The following is a 19,158-nucleotide window of genomic DNA, read 5'->3' as shown; positions in this document are numbered from 1 at the left end:
GTTTACGGAGTGCGTAGTTGTAGCGCTCTCTGTGCTCTGGGGCCGTTTCCAAAGTTCCCTATTTAGCTTTTTTGGCCAATTGGGACCTCGCTCCGTCCAAGTCCTCTCCCCTGCACGCCTACCGCTTGGGGCCGCCCAGGCTTTGAGGGAGGAGGCGCGAGCGGACGCCCACGCCCGAGCGGGTTGGGCTTCACCCCCTCGAGGACGAGCTTGGTACGGCCCACGCCGCCTCCTTCCCTCAGGCGCGGATGACTGCCCCCTCCCCTCGGGTCGCCCGCGCTTGGTGCCGCCCGGGAGAACCAGGTCATCAGTCGGTTCCCGTGAAAACAAAAACAATCGGCGGCGGCGGCGGCGGCGTCGCGGGCATCCGAACGCTCCGAGCGGCGGGGCGGAGGACGCGGGGCCGAGAGGGGGCGAGACAGCCGGAGCGGCGGAGAGCCGCCGGGGGCCGGGGCGCCATGGGGCTGGCGGGCACGGGGTGCGCGGGGCAGCCGTGGCGCCGCGGCTAGCGCGCCCGCCGCCTGTGTGGACCGCCTCCGCCGCCCGCCTGGGGGACGAGGAGCAGGACGCGGCCTCGGCCGGGCCCGGGCCGAACGGCTGCGGACACCCGGGCGCCGGGGAGCCGAGCGCCGCCGCCGCCTTCGGGATGGATCAGTGCGTGACGGTGGAGCGCGAGCTGGAGAAGGTGCTGCACAAGTTCTCGGGCTACGGGCAGCTGTGCGAGCGCGGCCTGGAGGAGCTCATCGACTACACGGGCGGCCTCAAGCACGAGATCCTGCAGAGCCACGGTAGGACGGGGGCACCCGGGCTGGGGCCTCGCCTTCGCCCTCGGGCCCCGCGCCTCCCCGGGCGCCCAGATCGCTCGCTGGGACTCTGCTTCCTCCTCTTCGGAGTCCCTCAAACCTGCCCCGGCTCGTTGTTAACTCATTAAGAGGAAGCGCGATCTCACCCGGGATCCCACCCGGGATCCGTGGGCTCCAGTCCGGCTGGAGGTGCTTGGGGTCGGTCCCAGCGGTCGCCTCGCGCGGGTTGCAGGGGACTCGGGTGGAGTGATTCAGATTATGAGTGCAGAAAAGCCGCCGCCGCCTCCTCTGCCCTAAATTCTTGGCAGCGGTGGGGGGGTTTGCTCTCTCTCCCCCCTCCCTTTTATAATTAGAAAGTTGAGTGTTATTCTTAGCTGTGGGTGAACAGAACCGTCAGCTGCACAGGCACCTTCATCGTGTCAGTGCTGTGTGGAGGCAGCGCCGCCGTGGGACTGACTTGACTCCTCTAACTCTTCAGCTTTCCTATGTGACCCGCGATCAGACCGAGCGACAGCAGGCAGCTAGCTCTCCTAAGGCGGACGGTGGCAGAAGTTGGCCTTCCTGCCAACAGCTTTTACGTATCTTCTTTGCACAAGACAGTTTCCCCCCCTGTAGTTTATATATATTTAAAGGTGCTATTCACTTATTAGTATGGAAGATAAGAAGAAAGAGAAAAAGAGCCAGACATCACTCTGGTACATGTGCTGCCGGGGTTTGAACTCAAGCTTGAGAGTCTAGTGTTGTTTTTTTTTTAATTTTAAAAAATATTTATTTACTTATTTTTCCTTTTGTTGCCCTTGTTGTTTAACATTGTTGTGTTTATTATTGTTGTTATTGATGTTGTTGGATAGGACAGAGAGAAATGGAGAGAGGAGGGGAAGACAGAGAGGAGGAGAGAAAGACAGACACCTGCAGACCTGCTTCACCGCTTGTGAAGCGACTCCCCTGCAGGTGGGGAGCCGGGGGCTCGAACCGGGATCCTCACGCCGGTCGCTACTTCCGCTTAACTCGCTGAGCCACCGCCTGACTCCAGAGAGTCTGTTTTATCCACTGCGCCAACCTCCCAGAAAAAAATCTAAAAAAAAATTTTAAATTTTTTACCTAAGTTATTTCATTATTGCCCTAGGCCCTAGAAGTTGATAATTTTTGCCAGAGTCAACTTGTGGAAGCTAGTTGGGAAAAGTTTTTTTAAAATTTTTTTTTAGCATAACTGTAAAGTCTTGTCTTTACATTAAATTACCCGCAGTTACGATGTCTTTAGATCAAAAAGTAAAGTACTTCATTTAGTGGGTTTGTCCAAAGTTGTGGTGGTGGAGCTTATTCATAGAAACTTAAGGTTTGGTGGCTGGCAATGAAGTGTTGGTACTTAAGGCAGGTGAGTTGAGGACAGGGACATTAGGGGGACTTGTCTTCTTTCTTTCCACACCTTCCCTGAGTAGCCTGCTTCTCTTGAATATTTGTCTCATGGTAGGGGAGTCTTTTAACATCTCGTTATGGAAACAGCAGATTGTTTTTCTTTTTTCTTACTTGATTTTTCTGTACTAGGCCTCACAGTCTCCCTGGCCCAGTTATTTTACTTTTCATTTTATATCCTTAGAGAGAGGGAGAAGGAACACACTTTTCTGGAGAGTTCTCACCGCCCCCTCCTGCGTCCATGGTGCTGTAATATGGTGCTGGAATTGAACCCAGTATGAGACTTGGCTCAGTTCACTCTTACCCCAGGCTCCAGCATCACTTTTGAATTGTAGGGAAGACAGATCTGCAAGGATAGTATAGTGCAGGCAGAAGTTGAACTACTGGGGGTTAGGTAGCGTAGCGGGTTAAGCGCAGGTGGTGCAAAGTGCAAGGACCGGCGTAAGGATCCCGGTTTGAGCCCCTGGCTCTCCACCTGCAGGGGAGTTACTTCGAAGCGGGTCACAGGTGTCTTTCTCACCCACTCTCAGTCTTACTCTCCTCTCTCCATTTCTCTTTGTCCTACCCAACAACAGCAATGACAATAATAATAATGATGATGACAACAAGGGTAACAACAAAATGGGAAAAATGACCTCCAGGAGCAGTGGATAACCCTGGAGGCAAAAAAAAAAAAGTTGAACTACTAATATGGAAAAATGATCAGATCAGATATAGAGCACTACCAGTGGAGTGGGGGTGGGAGTCCTGGAATTTCTAGTGAATTTGGTGTTGGATATGTGAAATAAAACTGAAGCCGAGGGAGTCGGGTGGTAGTGGTAGGCGGTAGGCGGTAGCGCAGCGGGTTAAGCGCACGTGGTACAAAGCGCAAGGATCGGTTTAAGGATTCCGGTTCGAGGCCCCGCCTCCCCACCTGCAGGGGAGTCACTTCACAGCCGGTGAAGCAGGTCTGCAGGTGTCTTTCTCGCCCCCTCTCTGCCTTCCCCTCCTCCCTCCATTTCTCTCTGTCCTATCCTACAACGACAACATCAATAACAACAACAATAATAACTACAACAATTAAAAAAACAAGGGCAACAAGAGGAAATAAATAAATGTTTTTAAAAAACTTGAAGCCTAGTGAAAAGAGAGTCATGGGTTTAATGTTTAATGGTAACAGAAGACATAGAGTCTGGGAGAACAGTAAGATCTAAGATGGCTTTCTGGTATCTACAGTAGAGTGGAGATCACTGAAGATGTATGCAGGGGACTGTAGGGCTAAAGCATAAACTAGTACTCCTCTTGGCTAGTACTTTTCTTGGAGAGTGGAGGGCTACAGAGCCAGCAGAAAATGAAAATGGCAGGAGTTTAGAAAAAGAGCCAGTCAACTGGTATGTGCTTATTGTAAGTCAGCAAACTCTGTGGGAGTTATGAAAAATAGATGCCAGCTGAAGCATAAGGAGGCCCAAAGCCAAAGCTGCTTAACTGAGTTCTGTGGTGGAAGGTGTTCCCTGCTCCACCACATGGTAGAGGAAATCTTTGTCTTGTTAAAAGCTGGAAGGATGAGAGTTAGTAATGAGTCAAGTCTTGGAGAAATGGAAAGAACGTTTTCTTTATAGGCACCCGGTCAAAGACTGAGTAGTTGAACAGGCTAAGTTTGAGAGGGAGAACATGGAAAGTAGTAAATACTTTTCTACCATGACAGAGGTGAGGGGGGGTGTGAGGGAGGCAGAGGGAGAGATGGTCTTAATCGATGGGAGCAGTTGATTATGAGCTGCTTCTCAGAAAATTCCAGCGACATAAATTTATAATTGTGAGAAATTGCCAAAGCAGGAATTTATTTTAGAACTCTTTGCTTGCTATCAGGGAAATTTTAAGAGAATTTATGGTCTGAGGAGTACTAACCACATTTATAGCCATGCTATATACTTTGATTCAGTGACTTACATGTATTATTTATTTAGCATAGTATGCTCAGCTTTGACATTGAACTTGGGACCTCTTAAATGTAAGGCCTGTGCTGTGTACCCTGGCCCAGTTTTTCAAATTGAAGTAGCATTGCATTATATCTTTTTTTTTTTAAAAAATATTTTTAATATTTCCCTTTTGTTGCCCTTGTTTTTTTTAATTGTTGTAGTTATTGTTGTTGTTATTGATGTCGTTAGTTAGATAGGACAGAGAGAAATGGGGAAAGAAGATAGACGGGGAGAGAAAGATAAGACACCTGCAGACCTGCTTCACTGCCTGTGAAGCGATTCCCCTGCAGGTGGGGAGCCAGAGGCTAGAACCGGGATCCTTATGCCGGTCCTTGCACTTTGCGCTTAACCTGCTGCGCTACCGCTCGACTCCTGCATTAGAGCTTTATGTAGGTTTCAGATGTATATCAATAGAAATAAACTAACGTAACATTACAGTCACCACTAGAAATCTGTTCCTGCCATTCGTTTTATAGTTATGCCCTTTTACCCCTTATCTGATAGCTAATCAGTTTTAATCTAAAAAGTGATATTTGTTTTATTTAGTTCATTTGTTCTCATTATATTGGACCTATCAGTGAACTTATAAAGGTGTTTATCTTTCTCTATTCCAATAAGCATAATGCTGTCTAGAGTCATCTAGACTATTGTAAATGGTGGTATTTCCTCTTTTTAATAGTTGAGTAGAAGGGACCAGGTGGTGGCACACCTGGTTGAGTGCATATGTTACAGTGCACAAGGACCTGGGTTCAGGCCCCTGGTCCCCACTTGCAGGGGGAAAGCTTTGCAAGTGGTAAATCAGTGCTGCAGGTGTCTTCTCTGTCTCTCTCCCTCTCTTTGTCCCCTCCTCCTCTCAATTTCTCACTGTCTCTATCCAATAAATAAATGAAGATAATAAAAAAAATAGTTGAATAGTATTTTCTTTTGTGTCTGTACCACATCTTTATCCATTAGCTGTTGATGAGCAGCTGGAAATCGTATCAATTTCAATTAGAAACTTCTAGCACTTATCCATTATAACTAATACTGTGACAAACTTGGTAGTGTGTATGTATTTTCAAATTAGTGAAGTTTTTTTTTCCTTCTGGTAAATTCCTAAGAGTGGAATAGCTGGGTCATATGGAATTTGTTTTTAGTTAACTGAGGAATCTCCATGTTGCTTTCCATAATGACTATGTTTCTTTTTCTTATTTTTTATTTTTTCATTATCTTTATTTATTGGATAGAGACAGCCAGAAATCGAGAGGGGGGGGTGATAGAGAGGGAGAGAGAATGGTCCAGGTGGTGGTGCACTGGCTAAGGCACAAGACTCTCAAGCATAAGGTCCTTAGTTCAATCCCCAGCAGCACATGTGCCAGATTGATGTCTGTTCTTTGTTCTTTCTCTCTCTTCTTTTTCTAATAAATAAATAAAAAAATCTTAAAAAGGAGAGAGAGAGAGACAGACACCTGCAGCACTGATATACCACTCGCAAAGATTTCCCCCTGTAGATGGGGAGAGGGGGCTCGAACCCAGGTTCTTGTGCATTGTGACATGTGCAGTCAACCAGGTGCACCATCACCAGGCCCCTTGTATGTTCCTTTTTAACCTAGTGTTTATTACCCTCTTGTCTGTCAGAATTCAGTCTTCTGCTGGTATCTCTTTGATTTTCTTTAACTCTTTAGGATGCAGTGACTAAAGAGTCATTAAAAAAAAAAGAAAAAGAAAAAGGTGTGGAGGCAGGGACATTACATAATGGCTATGGGGGGGGGGAAGAATGCCAGAGACTGTGAGATCCCAGGTTCAGTTCCAAGCAACACCATAAGCCAGAGCTGAGTAGTGCTCTGATTAAATTAATCAAAGCAGGATTAGACAAGAAGAAAGAAAGATAAATAACTGTAAAGACCAAAATAAAATCTTATGCTTTTCTTATGTGTGATAAAACATCTTGTGTTGGTATTTGTGTTATGATATTTTTTTTCCTCTCTCTCTCTCTCTCTCTCTCTCTCTCGTTTTTTGCTTCCAAGGTTATCTCTGGGGCTCACTATGAATCCACTGCTCCTGGTGGTGTTTTTTTCTATTTTATTGGGTAGGACAGAGAGAAATTTAGAGAAGAGAGGGAGAGAGAGAAAGACATCTGCAGACCTGCTTCATGGCTTGTGAAGTATCTCCCCCCTGCAGGTGGGGAGCCAGGAGCTTGAACCAGGATCCTTGCTCCAGTCCTTGTGCTTAGTACTCTGTGTTCACTGCCTGGCCCCCTGGGTTATGGTATTTTCAAAGCAAATGATTTGTAAAGTTCTCTGCATGTGATGTGGGTATTATATGGAATCTTACATATATCCTCCTCAAAAGTCAGTACTGGATTCTGAATTTAAAACCCTGTTTTCAAGTTTAAAGAAAAAATTTTAGGGCTTCTGACTATATTGGTCTGGGCCAGTGATCTAGTGGTTCCTCACAACCTGATAGAGTGATGACTCCATTTGACACACTTGCAGTGTTTTTGGATATGGCTTTGAGCTCATGTGGTAACATTCTTTTTTTTTGAACATTTTTTTTCCTTTATTGGAGGATTAATATTTTAGAGTTGCCAATAAATACAATAGCTTTGTACATTGTGATAACATTCTTGTAAGAATTTGAAATGAATAAAGTAAAATCTAGGGTATCACACTAACCCCTCAAATATTTTATCATACCAGTGATGCCTATTAGAATTACATTTCCTTCCTTCCTCCCTTCCTTCCTTCCTTCCTTTTTCTCCCTACCAGGGTTATTACTGGGGCTCAGTGGTATCACTTCTGGCAGCCATTTCTCCCCCTAGTTTTATTTGATACGACAGAGAAATTGAGAGGGGGAGAGAAAGATAGATATTTGCAGACCTGCTTCACTACTCAAGAAGTGTCCCCGATGCAGGTGGGGAGTGGGGGCTCGAATCTGGATTCTGTGCATGGTGATATGTGCATTTAACTAGGTGTGCCAACTTCTGGCCCGAAATTGCATTTTCTTATATTCAGATTCTTTTTTCTTCATTTAGTGTTGTTTCTGGAAATTCAGTAACGAAGGCTTGTAGCTGTGAGCTCAAGTTCACTCGTCGTTATCGCTCCACAATTTTCTACTGTATTAATTTCCGCCCAGCCCTTCCTTGTCAACATTTCAAACATTTATTTATTTATTCCCTTTTGGTGCCCTTGTTGTTTTATTGCTATAGTTATTATTGATGTCGTCATTGTCGGACAGGACAGAGAGAAATGGAGAGAGGAGGGGAAGACGACAGAGGGGGAGAGAAAGACACCTGCAGACCTGCTTCACCGCCTGTGAAGCGACTCCCCTGCAGGTGGGGAGCCAGGGGCTCAAACCACGATCCTTACTTCTTACGCTGGTTCTTGTGCTTTGTGCCATGTGTGCGTAACCCACTGCGCTACTGCCCGACTCCCCGCAGATTATTGTTTCCTAAGTTGTGAGTAGAAAGCTATACTAGATGAGGACATGAAGATAGTTAGTAAGCCTGTTGACCACCCTCATCGACTCTCACCATCTTTAGTCCAGGTTGTGAACACTGTCCACTGGGAGTTCATCTAACCACTGTTGTAGAAATAGCTCTGCAGTGAGCTCTGACATTTCTTGCATTCACACTAAATGAATCACTAATTTTTAAAAATCACTTTATTGAAGAAATGTTGATTTATAGAATTTTTGCTGTCACAAGGGTACATTTCACACTCCTCAAGTTAGGGATCAGTAAATTTCACGCTCAACCAAACCATCATCTTATTCCACCATTGGAACTCAAGTCTCTAACCTTCTTTTCATGATCCTCCCTTCTCCCACTTCTAAATCCCTGAATCTGTTGCTGTAAACTATGAGCCATTTCAATAATAAGCAAACCTCTTCATTCAACCATATCCTGGAGGATAAGGATGGTCTGGTGATATGACTCAGGTCTGAACCTGACTAACACAGCACTGACGTGAGCTTTGGTGCTGTGGTATCTTTCACTTTGTCTCCCTGTCTCTGTTTTTCTTTTTTAAATTATCTTTATTTATTTATTTACAGCCAGAAACTGAGAGGGAAGGGGGAGACAGAGGAAGAGAGACACCTGCAGCACTGCTTCACCACTTGTGAAGCTTTCCCCCTGCAGGTGGGGAACAGGGGCTTGAACTCAGGTCCTTGGGCACTGTAACATATGTGCTCAACCAGGTGCACCACCACAACCCCACCCCCCCCCGTCTTTGTTTTTCTGTCTGAAAAGGAATTGACTTGTAGTGGCAAATTCCCAGTGACAAAAACAGTAGAGAGAAGAGAAGGGAGAGTTAATGAGGGAGAGAGAAAGAGACACTTGCAGTACAGCTTCACTGCTTGTGAAGCTTCCCTTGTGCAGGGGTCAGAGGATTGAACCTGGGTCATTGGGAAGTTCATCTATGCCAATGACATCTGCTGTGCAACTCAGGCATCAAAGTTCGACATCCTCGAGGAAACACTCACGAAAGACATGTCTCTGATATCTGATTACTGTAAAAAATGGCGACTAATCCCTAGCACTGCAAAAACGGTATCATCTGTTTTCCATCTACACCATGCCTTGGCCTCGCGTGAGCTTAATGTGCAGCTTGGCGATACGAGAATCCGGCATGAAGCCCAGCCAGTCTATCTTGGTGTTACTCTCGATCGCACTCTGTCATTTCACGAACATCTCATAAAAACTGCAGCAAAGGTGGGCGCGAGGAATAACATCATTGCAAGACTGGCCAGCTCCTCATGGTGCGAGTGCTTCCACACTACGATCATCCTCTCTGGTATTATGCTATTCCACTGCAGAATACTGTGCCCCAGTATGGTTCCGTAGCCCCCATGTCCACTTGGTCGATTGCAAATTATATTCCTCCATGAGGATAATTTCTGGAACCATCCGTTCCACCCTGGTTCCATGGCTGCCAGTTCTTAGCAACATCGCCCCGCCAGATTTTCGTCGGGATGCGGCATCATCTAAGTTCATTTCCCACGTCTACGCTCGACCGGACCTGCCAATATACGCCGGATATCTTCGCCCACCCTGTTCAACGCTTGACGTCTCGTCACCCAATCTGGTCCCCTACGCCTACACTGAACTTCTCTGTTCCAGTCTCTTGGAAACAGAGTTGGCAGTCAACTGAGGTCAGCTGAGGTAAAGAACAAACACCTCATCACAGACCCCTGCAAGCATCAACCCGGCTTTGACCTAGCACGTTATGATTGGGCCCTCCTCAATCGCTATCGAACAGGCCATGGCCGGTGTGCCACTATGTTCCACCGCTGGGGAGCCAGAGACGACCCGAACTGCCCCTGCGGCTACAGACAGACTATGACCCACATAGTCAACGACTGCCACCTCTCCAGATTCAAAGGAGGTCTCGAAACTTTACATCAGGCTCAACCTGATGCTGTTGACTGGCTACGGAAGAAGGGCAAACGGTAGAAGAATTGAGGTGTGCCACCATCAGGCCCTGGGAGAAACTCTTCTAACCTGAGGGAAGCTTCAGTAACAGACTGAAAATAGGGAGATAGAATGGGACCAAAAGAGGTGCAGAGGTGTACAAATGCTAGAGGCATTTTGGGAACAGTAAGGGAGCAGGTGGGAGAAATGAATTCAAAGAATAAAAATGGGGCCTGGGAGGTGACACGGTGGCTAAAGCATTGAACTCTCAATCATGAGGTCCTGACTTCCATCCCTGGCATCACGTGTGCCAGGATGATACACCCACAGTCCTGAAGCTTCCCTCACATGTTGAGGGCTAGGCTTGAAACTGGCTCTTAGCCATAATAAAGCAGGTACACTGTTCAAGTAAACCATCTAGCTGACCCAGTTTGTTTGGTGTGTCTCTCCATCCCCCCTCCAGTAAATACATATATAAATAAATCTAAATAAATAACAGATAAAATTAAAACAGGGAGGTGCCTCAGTTGTTTCTTGCACAAAGCCTTGAGTTACTTTCCAGCATCACATTAAAAAAAGTAGAATTAAAATGAAATTGAATTCAGGCCTTAAGGAGTCATGGGAAAGATCCTAGGTAAAGTTGTAGACTAGCATGGCAGGAAGCATTTTAAACAAAGAGGAGACTGGGTTATAATATGAGATCAGTTTTTTTTTTTAGTGGTATCAATACTTACCTTTTTTTATTCCCTTTTGTTGCTCTTGTTTTATTGTTGTAGTTACTGATGTCATCATTGTTGGATAGGACAGTGAGAAATCAAGAGAAGACGGGAAGACAGGGAGGGGGAGAGAAAGATAGACACCTGCAGACCTTCTTCACTGCTTGTGAAGCGATCCCCCCTGCAGGTGGGGAGCCGGGGGCTCAAACCGGGATCCTTACGCCTGTCCTTGCACTTTGCACCAGGTACTAAGGCTTAACCCGCTGTGCTACCGCCTAACTCCCCTGAGATCAGTTTTAAGACCTGTGCTTTTTTTTTTTAATCTTTTTATATTTATTTATTTTCCCTTTTGTTGCCCTTGTTGTTTTTAGGGCCTGTGCCTTTAAGCAATGTTAGCTACTGTCATAATTGAGACACTCCCCCCACCCCATCTACACCCCTCTTACTGGTATGTGTTAGATATTTGTATAGCTAAACCAAACTTTTACATTGAAGAGGGGGGACAGAAGCCATGACTTAGTATTTATAACAGTGCTTCTGCTTGGTACAAATACAAGCAGGAAAAGTGGGAAAAGGAAAAAAAAAATCCTTGGAAAGAATTGCTGGGTGGTGGGGCATATTTCAATTGAACTTAAGAGAACCTGGCTAATAGTTATTAAACAATTATGTGTGTGTGGGGTATGTGGTGGTGCACCTGGTTAAGTGCATACATTAAAGTGTGCAAGGATCCCGGTTCAAGCCCCTGGTACCGACCTGCAGGGGGAAAGCTTCATGAGTGGTGCAATAGGGCTGTAGGTGTCTCTCTGTCTCCCCACCCTCCTTTCTCTCTCTCTCCTTCCCCTCTCAATTTCTCTGTCTATCCAATGATAAATAGTTAAAAAGACCAGTTGTGTCTGGAACTAGACTAAATTTTGTGGGAGTTACAAAGGATGGATAATCATTCTCATGTTTGGGACCTTTTATTTAGTTAGGAAGGTAGATAGGACTGGTATATCGAATGCTTCATAGTGCATGGCCATGTCAGCAGGTTAAATGAAGATTGAGTGGTACCAACAAGGAAGGGCTAGTATTTGAGACAGGGAGAAACATCTTCCTCCCTCCTCTTAGGAATGGAATACCACTTAGCCTTGTTATTATTTCTTTATTTTATTGGATAGGATCAATTGCCAACATGTAGCTTAATTAGAATTGAGAGTGAGACTCAACTAGAGCTATAAAGAGCCACCGTGCATAAGACTTCCAGAGGGGGGAGTCGGGAGGCAGCGCAGCGGGTTAAGCGCAGGTGGTGCCAAGGTGGCGCCAAGGTGGCGCCAAGTGCAAGGACCGGCATAAAGATCCTGGTTTGAGCCCCCAGCTCCCCACCTGTAGGGGAGTCTCTTCACAAGTGGTGAAGCAGATCTGCAGATGTCTGTCTTTTTCTCCTCCTCACTGTCTTCCCCATGTCTCTCCATTTCTATTTCTCTGTGTCCTATCCAACAATGACAACATCAATAACAATAATAACTACAATAATAAAACAAGGGCAACAAAAGGGAATAAATAAATATTTTTTTAAAAGCCATAAATATTAAAAAAAAAAAAACACAAAACTTCCGGAGAGAGGGAATTATCAAGACTTGGTACGTAGGTGGAATTGCGCATAGTGTGAAAGGAAAAATCTGTAGTTAATATAAAGGTTTACGCCTGAGTGTCAATAAAGAGAGTCAGAAACAAGTTCAGTAGTGGGGAGGGTATAAATTTAAATTTGATTTTTACATACAAAGTTCACATTTAACCGTTAAACCTTATTTATTTCAGAAGTAAAATATATATAGAGATTAACACTCTGAATCTGAGCTTAAAGGGATTAAGTAGGCCCTTTAATGCTAATCTAGTAGGCATCCCCTCATTCTTGCCCCATAGTCTGTTTTTTGAAACCTTCTCTCCCCACCTCACTCCACCCCTTTTCAGTAATTTTGGCTTAGCTTTCTGTACCAAGAACACTAGTAGCTTATATCATGTGCTTTGGCTCTTTTTTTTTTTTTTTTCCGTTTTCTGTTTTTATTTTTTGTTGTCACTAGGTCTCCAGTGCCATTTTTTTCAGATGGAAAGATACCACAGAGGTAGAGAGACAGGAAGATGCCACAGTACCAAAATGGCCAGACTTGAATCTGGTTTTTGCCCATAACCAAGTGCACTGACCCAGTTTGTTTCTGTTTAGTAATAGTTATTATTATTTTTAATAGGCCACTTTTGTTTACAAGCCTGTGGATGTTTTAGAAGTATAGTTTCATCTTAAAAAATTGTGACCACCACAACATATCCCCCATCAAAATAGCAACATCTCCCTACCAAAGTCCACTGGACCACCTGCTTCCTGGGCACCCCCCCAGCCCACATACATCCTCAATTCTGCAGTCTGAAATCAAAGACTTGTCTTCATTTAACTCTGCTTCTTCCCTTGTTTTGTGTGTTTCTTTTCTTTATATGAGAAACATTTTTTCTTTTATGTATATATCCTTACTGTATTTTTCTCCTATTTTTATTAGTGATTTAATATTGATTTACAAAATTATGAATTATGAGATAATGGGTATAATTACACACCTTTCTCGCTGCCAGCGTTCTGTGTTCCCATTTCCTCCATTGGAAACTGCAGTAGTTCTCCCTAGGTCACAAATAAGGGTTTACTATTATTTCTATAACTATATTTACGGATAGCTGCTTATTTTTTCTTTGCTTTTAAAATTATCTTTTTTTATTGGGTAGAGACAGCTAGAAATAGAGAGGGAAGGGAGATAGGGAGAGAGACAGACACACCTGCAGCCCTACTTCACCACTTGCAAAGCTTTCCCCCTTCAGGTGGGGACGGGGCCTTGAACCTGGGTCCTTGTACTTTGTAATGTGCGCTCAACCAGGTATGCCACCACCCAGCCCCTGTTGCCTTTTTTTTTTTTTTTTTTTAAAACCCGTGGTCTTGCCTTCTCTTCCTTTCTAAGTCATACCTACACCTATTGCTACTTCTGAATGTCCTTCCTTTTTTTTCTCTTCTCTCTCTGGGTCTTGATGGAATTGGAGTTCAGAACCCTCTGGTCATCTCCCCCCCCCCCCTTTATAGAGGGGACTAATGATTTACAGTTGACAGTAAAATACAATAGCTTGTACATGTGTAACATTTCTCAGTTTTCCTTATAACAATCTACCCCCACTAGGTCCTTCTCCACCATCATGTTCCAGGATCTGAACACCCCCTCTCACCCACTTTGGTGCAGTACACCTTCTTCTTCTCCTCCTCCTCCTCCTCCTCCTCCTCCTCCTCCTCCTCCTCCTTTCTTCTTTCTTCTTCTTCTTCTTCCGTTTGCCCTTCTTCCGTAGCCAGTCAACAGCATCAGGTTGAGCCTGATGTAAAGTTTCGAGACCTCCTTTGAATCTGGAGAGGTGGCAGTCGTTGACTATGTGGGTCATAGTCTGTCTGAAGCCGCAGGGGCAGTCTCTGGCTCCCCAGTGATGGAACATAGTGGCACACCGGCCATGGCCTGTTCGATAGCGATTGAGGAGGGCCCAATCATAACGTCCATATTCTGCTTTGCGTTTTCAAAAGAACCATCATTAAGTGAGTCTCTTGCTTTTGTAATCCTTTCTTTACCTGATGCTCTTAGGCTTTCTCCCAGTTGGTAAAGCATTGAGTGTCATTTGTTATATCCAAACCGGTATTAGATTTGTGAAGTCTGACCTCAAGGTAGGGAGGAAATACTCCTAGGACTTTAGTGGGATCTAAGTTAGCCTTAAGTTTTGCTGCATTTACTTGTTTGATGACTCTGATAAAGGTTGTTATAGGAACAGTTATTGTCCTTTAGTTGATATATATTTTTTTGCCAGTGTATCATATTCAGTATTTCTTCTAAAGATTATCAAGAGGTGACAGTAATGCTAGTGCTGTCAGAAGAGATTAGGAGATATATATTACTTTGTGTAGTTATTTGAGTAGGTAGTGATTGAAGGAAGTGAAGTAAGTAAGGGGTGTGAGAAGAGGGTATTTTTTTGTAGGACTAGAGGAGGAGGAGGAGGAGTAAAGTCCTTTAGTTGTTGTTACCTGTTTGACAAGTTCTTCATTGGGCTGGGCAGTGGCACACCCAGTAGGGTGCTTATATTACCATGATCAAGAGCCTGGGCTTGAGCCTCTGGCCCCCAACTTCAGTAGGGAGGCTTCACAAGTGGTGAAGCAGAACTGAAGGTCTGTCTGTCTGTCTGTCTGTCTGTCTCTCTCTCTCTCCTTCCCCCTCTCTCCCTACCTCCCCCCTCCACCTTCTCTCTTAAATTCTTTCTGTACTACCAAATAATAAATAAAAATAAATTTAAAAAAGCTTTTCATCATGTCTTCAAACCTGGTTAACAGTCTAATTGAATATGATGGAATTTTTTCTCTAACTCTAGTAAATTTAATTTTGATATAATCATAGAACTTTTTGTAGTTCCCAGAACTCATTCTTTGGATCTCTTAGAAACTCATTTACCCTAGGTTAAGAATCCATTATTCGATTTTAAACAATGTGTCAACATTAAGAGATGGGAGTGGGGGAAGAGGAGGAGAAGGAAGAGGAAGATGAGGAGACTAGGATGAGGAGACTAGGACTACTTGCCTAAGATATCTACCTCACTTGGATAGTACACTTAATTTGTCATAGGAAGCTTTGGTGTAGGGTGGAGATCTATTTCAGTATAAACTATATCCTGTCAGTCTTTCATGGCCTTTAGAATTTCTGTTGAGAAATCAGCTTATTTCTATTATAGATGACTGCTTTTTTTTTTTTTTCCTAGTTGTCTTTACTGTTTTCTCTATTTCTTTAATCTTTGCCATTTTTTAATTATGTGCCTTGGGTCAGCTTAGGTTTAGATTTTTGAGTTCGTAGAGTTTCCTGGACCTGGGTGTGTATGTTTTATCTTCTTTAATTTGTGGAAATTACTTGACTAATAAATAATTCTTTTTCTTTTTTAAAAAATATTTTATTTATTTATTAATTAGAAAGATAGGAGGAGAGAGAGAAGGAACCAGACATCACTCTAGTACATGTGCTGCCGGGGATTGAACTCGGGACCTCATGCTTGAGAGTCCAATGTTTTTGTTTTTTTTTTAAATTTATTTGCTTATTCCCTTTTGTTGCCCCTGTTGTTTTATTGTTGTAGTTGTTATTGATGTCGTTGTTATTGGATAGGACAGAGAAAAAAGGAGAGAGGAGGGGAAGACAGAGAAGGGAAAAGACTCCTGCAGACCTGCTTCACCACCTGTGAAGCGACTCCCCTGCAGGTGGGGAGCCGGGGGCTCGAGAGAGTCCAATGCTTTATCCATTGTGCCACCCCCTGGACCTCTTGACTAATATTTCTATTATTAAATATCTTCATTTCTAATATCTTCATTTATCTTAGTTCTTTTTTCTTAAGCATTTTGGGGTGCTGGAGAGTGCTGTCTTCTCACACTCTCACTTCTCACACCTTGGTATTTGCCTTTCTGTAGTTGCTCTTACTTCTCTCGTACTTTCTCTATCTCTGTAAAGCTCAGTTACTATATTTTTTAAATTTTTCTGTTACGATAGTTTTCATAATTTCCCTTATTGCCTCTGGCTAAACAAGCTCTTATACTGTAAAGTGGAGCAGCCACACTTCTAGGTATTTAATTAGAGGACTTAAAGATTTGTGCTCGCAGAAAACCCTCCATGTTGATTGTGGTGGCAGCTTTCTGTACAATTGTCTGAACTTAGAAGCAACTAAGATGCCCTTCAGTAACTAAATGGTAGATTATTAAATTGTGTACAACCACACAATGGAATATTATTCAGCACTAGAAAGATCTGGTAAAGTCACAAAAAGACCTGAAGGAACCCTAAATAAGCATATTACTAAATGAAAGAAGCCAGCCTTGAAAAGCCATGTTATATAATTCAAACTACATGACATTCTGAGAAAGGCAAAACCATTGAGACAGAGGAAAGGTCAGTGATTGTCAGGGGTGGGTTGGAGGAGAGAGATGAGCTGGCCAAGCATAGAGAAGTTTTAGGTCTGAATGAAACTATTTCATCTCATATAATAATGGATGTGTGTCATACATCTGTCAACCTGGGAAATGGCTTAGTGGATAAAACATTCAGGTTACCGTGTGTAAAGGTCAGGGTTTGATCCCTGGCACCACATTGGAGCATTATGAACAGCACCAAAGAAAAACCATGGTTGGCTCCCCTACCCTAGTGTCTCTCTCTCTCTCTCTCTTTCTGGGTATAAAATAAAAATAGGGCCCAGTAGACTGGTTAGCATGCATATGACCTTGGGTATGTTCCTTGGTGTCAAATTTAAAAAAAAAGAAGAAAACCATAAAATGTGCAGCACCAATATACTTAGTGTAGACCTGAGGAAATTAGGGTGTTGTTGCAGGTCTGAAGCTCTACCTCTGTGCCACCTCCTGGGCTGCTTATTAAAGAAAGGGGGGAAAGCATTCAGCTGAGTGAGGTTGTTAACAAGGAAAGCTTTTCATGGAGGTGGGGTCGGGGGATGAAAAGGGATGAATAGAGGAAAAGTCTCTTTCTCTCAATTTTGTTATGAACTTAAAGTTTAAAAATTGTCATACTAAAGTGAGGACACGACTTCAGACTATTTCTTTCATGCATATATATGAGGCTTCACTCCAGGGAGATTTTGTACACTGAAAGACATAGTTGACAAAGGACTTTTAGGTGAAAATTGACTATTGCAGTGACCAACCCCAATTCCAGTGTTTCTCTTCAGGTCTAGTTTAGCTTGGCAAAGACGATTGTCACAGTAATTCCCAGCTTTATTTCTAGGAACTGAATCCACATAGATTTCTTTTATAGAAAGGTTCTCTTAAAGCAGGTTTTATTTTCAAAAGGAGAAATCAAATAAACATTAGAACTCTCTCCAGCCTCTTCAGACAGATTAGTTATTACAGTGATTTTTCAAACCTGTTTTTTTTTTTTTTTTTTTTACCACTGGCTGCTTTCCACTGAATCCATTTGAAAGTGCATTAGTAAGGCTTTTTCTTGCTGGATAGAACTTTTCCAAGGTTCTCTTTTTGAGATTATTCCATTATACCTGTGCTTCCATATACCTCATAGGAATTATTTTTTCTTGGCATATACATATACTAAGAGCTCTCAGTGTTAGTTAGCTGAGTATATGCTACTAGTATCTATCATTTGTAAATTTGAAAACCAGAAAGTAGAGGGACTGTAGATAGTAAAGGAACAAGGTGAGATAGCCGTACCATCAAATCTCAGATATCTAAATTGCTAAAATATGAAAATATCTGTAGTTTAAAAATTGGTATAGGGGAGTCGGGTGGTAGTGCAGCGGGTTAAGCGCAGGTGGTGCAAAGCTTAAGGACTGGCATAAGGATCTCGGTTCGAGCCCCTGGCTGCCCACCTGCAGGGGAGTCGCTTCACAGGCGGTGAGGCAGGTCTGCAGGTGTCTATCTTTCTCTCCCCCTTTCTGACTTCCCTATCTCTCTCCATTTCTCTCTGTCCTATCCAACAACAACAATAATAACTACAACAATAAAACAATAAGGGGAAAACAAACAAACAAAAAAAAGGGCAACAAAAGGGAGTAAATAAATATTTAAAAAAAAAGTTGGTATAGGAGATTAGTTAGTGAATTTCATATTACCTCCCTCCTCTTGTTTGGTCTTTGCTTTTTTGGTTCTTTTTGTTTATGTTGTTTACTGACTAGAAATAAACATCTGCATGTATAGGAGTAATGTTGAGATAGAGTCAAATAGCATAAAACTCTTTTATTTTTTAAAGATTTTATTTTATTTATTTATATTTTTTGTTTTAACCAGAGCACTACACAGCTCTGGCTTATTATGGTGGTGTGGGGGATTGAACATGGGACTTGAGAGCCTCAGGCATGAGAGTCTCTTTGCATAACCATTATGCTATACCCCCACCCTAAAGATTTTAATTTTATTTATGAAAAAGATAGGAGAGAGAAAGAACCAGACATCACTCTGGTACATGTACTGCCATGGATCGAACTCAGGGACCTCATGCTTTATAGTCCAAAGCTTTATCACTGCGCCACCTCCCGGACCACAAAACCCTTTTTTTTTTTTTTTAAATTTATTTATTTATTGGGGAATTAATGTTTTACATTTGACAGTAAATACAATAGTTTGTACATGCATAACATTCCCCAGTTTCCCATTTAATAATACAACCCCCACTATGTCATTTATCGTCCTTCATAGACCTGTATTCTCCCCACCCACCCACCCCAGACTCTTTTACTTGGGGGCAATATGCCAATTCCATTTCAGGTTCTACTTGTGTTTTCTTTTCTGATCTTGTTTTTCAACTTCTGCCTGAGAGTGACATCATCCCATATTCATCCTTCTGTTTCTGACTTATTTCACTCAACATGATTTTTTCAAGGTCCATCCAAGATCGGCTGAAAACGGTGAAGTCACCATTTTTTACAGCTGAGTAGTATTCCATTGTGTATATAGACCACAACTTGCTCAGCCACTCATCTGTTGTTGGACACCTGGGTTGCTTCCAGGTTTTGGCTATTACAAATTGTGCTGCCAAGAACATATGTGTACACAGATCTTTTTGGATGGATGTGTTGGGTTCCTTAGGATATATCCCCAGGAGAGGAATTGCAGGGTCATAGGGTAGGTCCATTTCTAGCCTTCTGAGAGTTCTCCAGACTATTCTCCACAGAGGTTGGACCAATTTACATTCCCACCAGCAGTGTAGGAGGGTTCCTTTGACCCCACACCCTCTCCAGCATTTGCTGCTGTGACCTTTTCTGATGTATGACATTCTTACAGGAGTGAAGTGATATCTCATTGTTGTCTTGATTTGCATTTCTCTGACAATCAGAGACTTGGACCA

General features: G+C 43.3%; 1 protein-coding gene across 1 annotated transcript in view; it reads left to right on the top strand.

Annotated features, from left to right (window-relative positions):
• Positions 1-646: 646 nt before the first annotated feature.
• The window catches only part of RMND5A (required for meiotic nuclear division 5 homolog A), a 67,336-nt gene continuing 48,824 nt past the window's right edge, over positions 647-19,158 (top strand). The window contains exon 1 of the mRNA XM_007533898.3: positions 647-788. Coding sequence (XP_007533960.1) covers positions 647-788 — 142 coding nt within the window. The remainder of the gene's footprint in view (positions 789-19,158) is intronic.

Source organism: Erinaceus europaeus, chromosome 3 (assembly GCF_950295315.1).
Source record: "Erinaceus europaeus chromosome 3, mEriEur2.1, whole genome shotgun sequence".
In the NCBI taxonomy this organism is placed as follows: domain Eukaryota; kingdom Metazoa; phylum Chordata; class Mammalia; order Eulipotyphla; family Erinaceidae; genus Erinaceus; species Erinaceus europaeus.
This window is presented reverse-complemented; position numbering and strand designations above follow the sequence as displayed.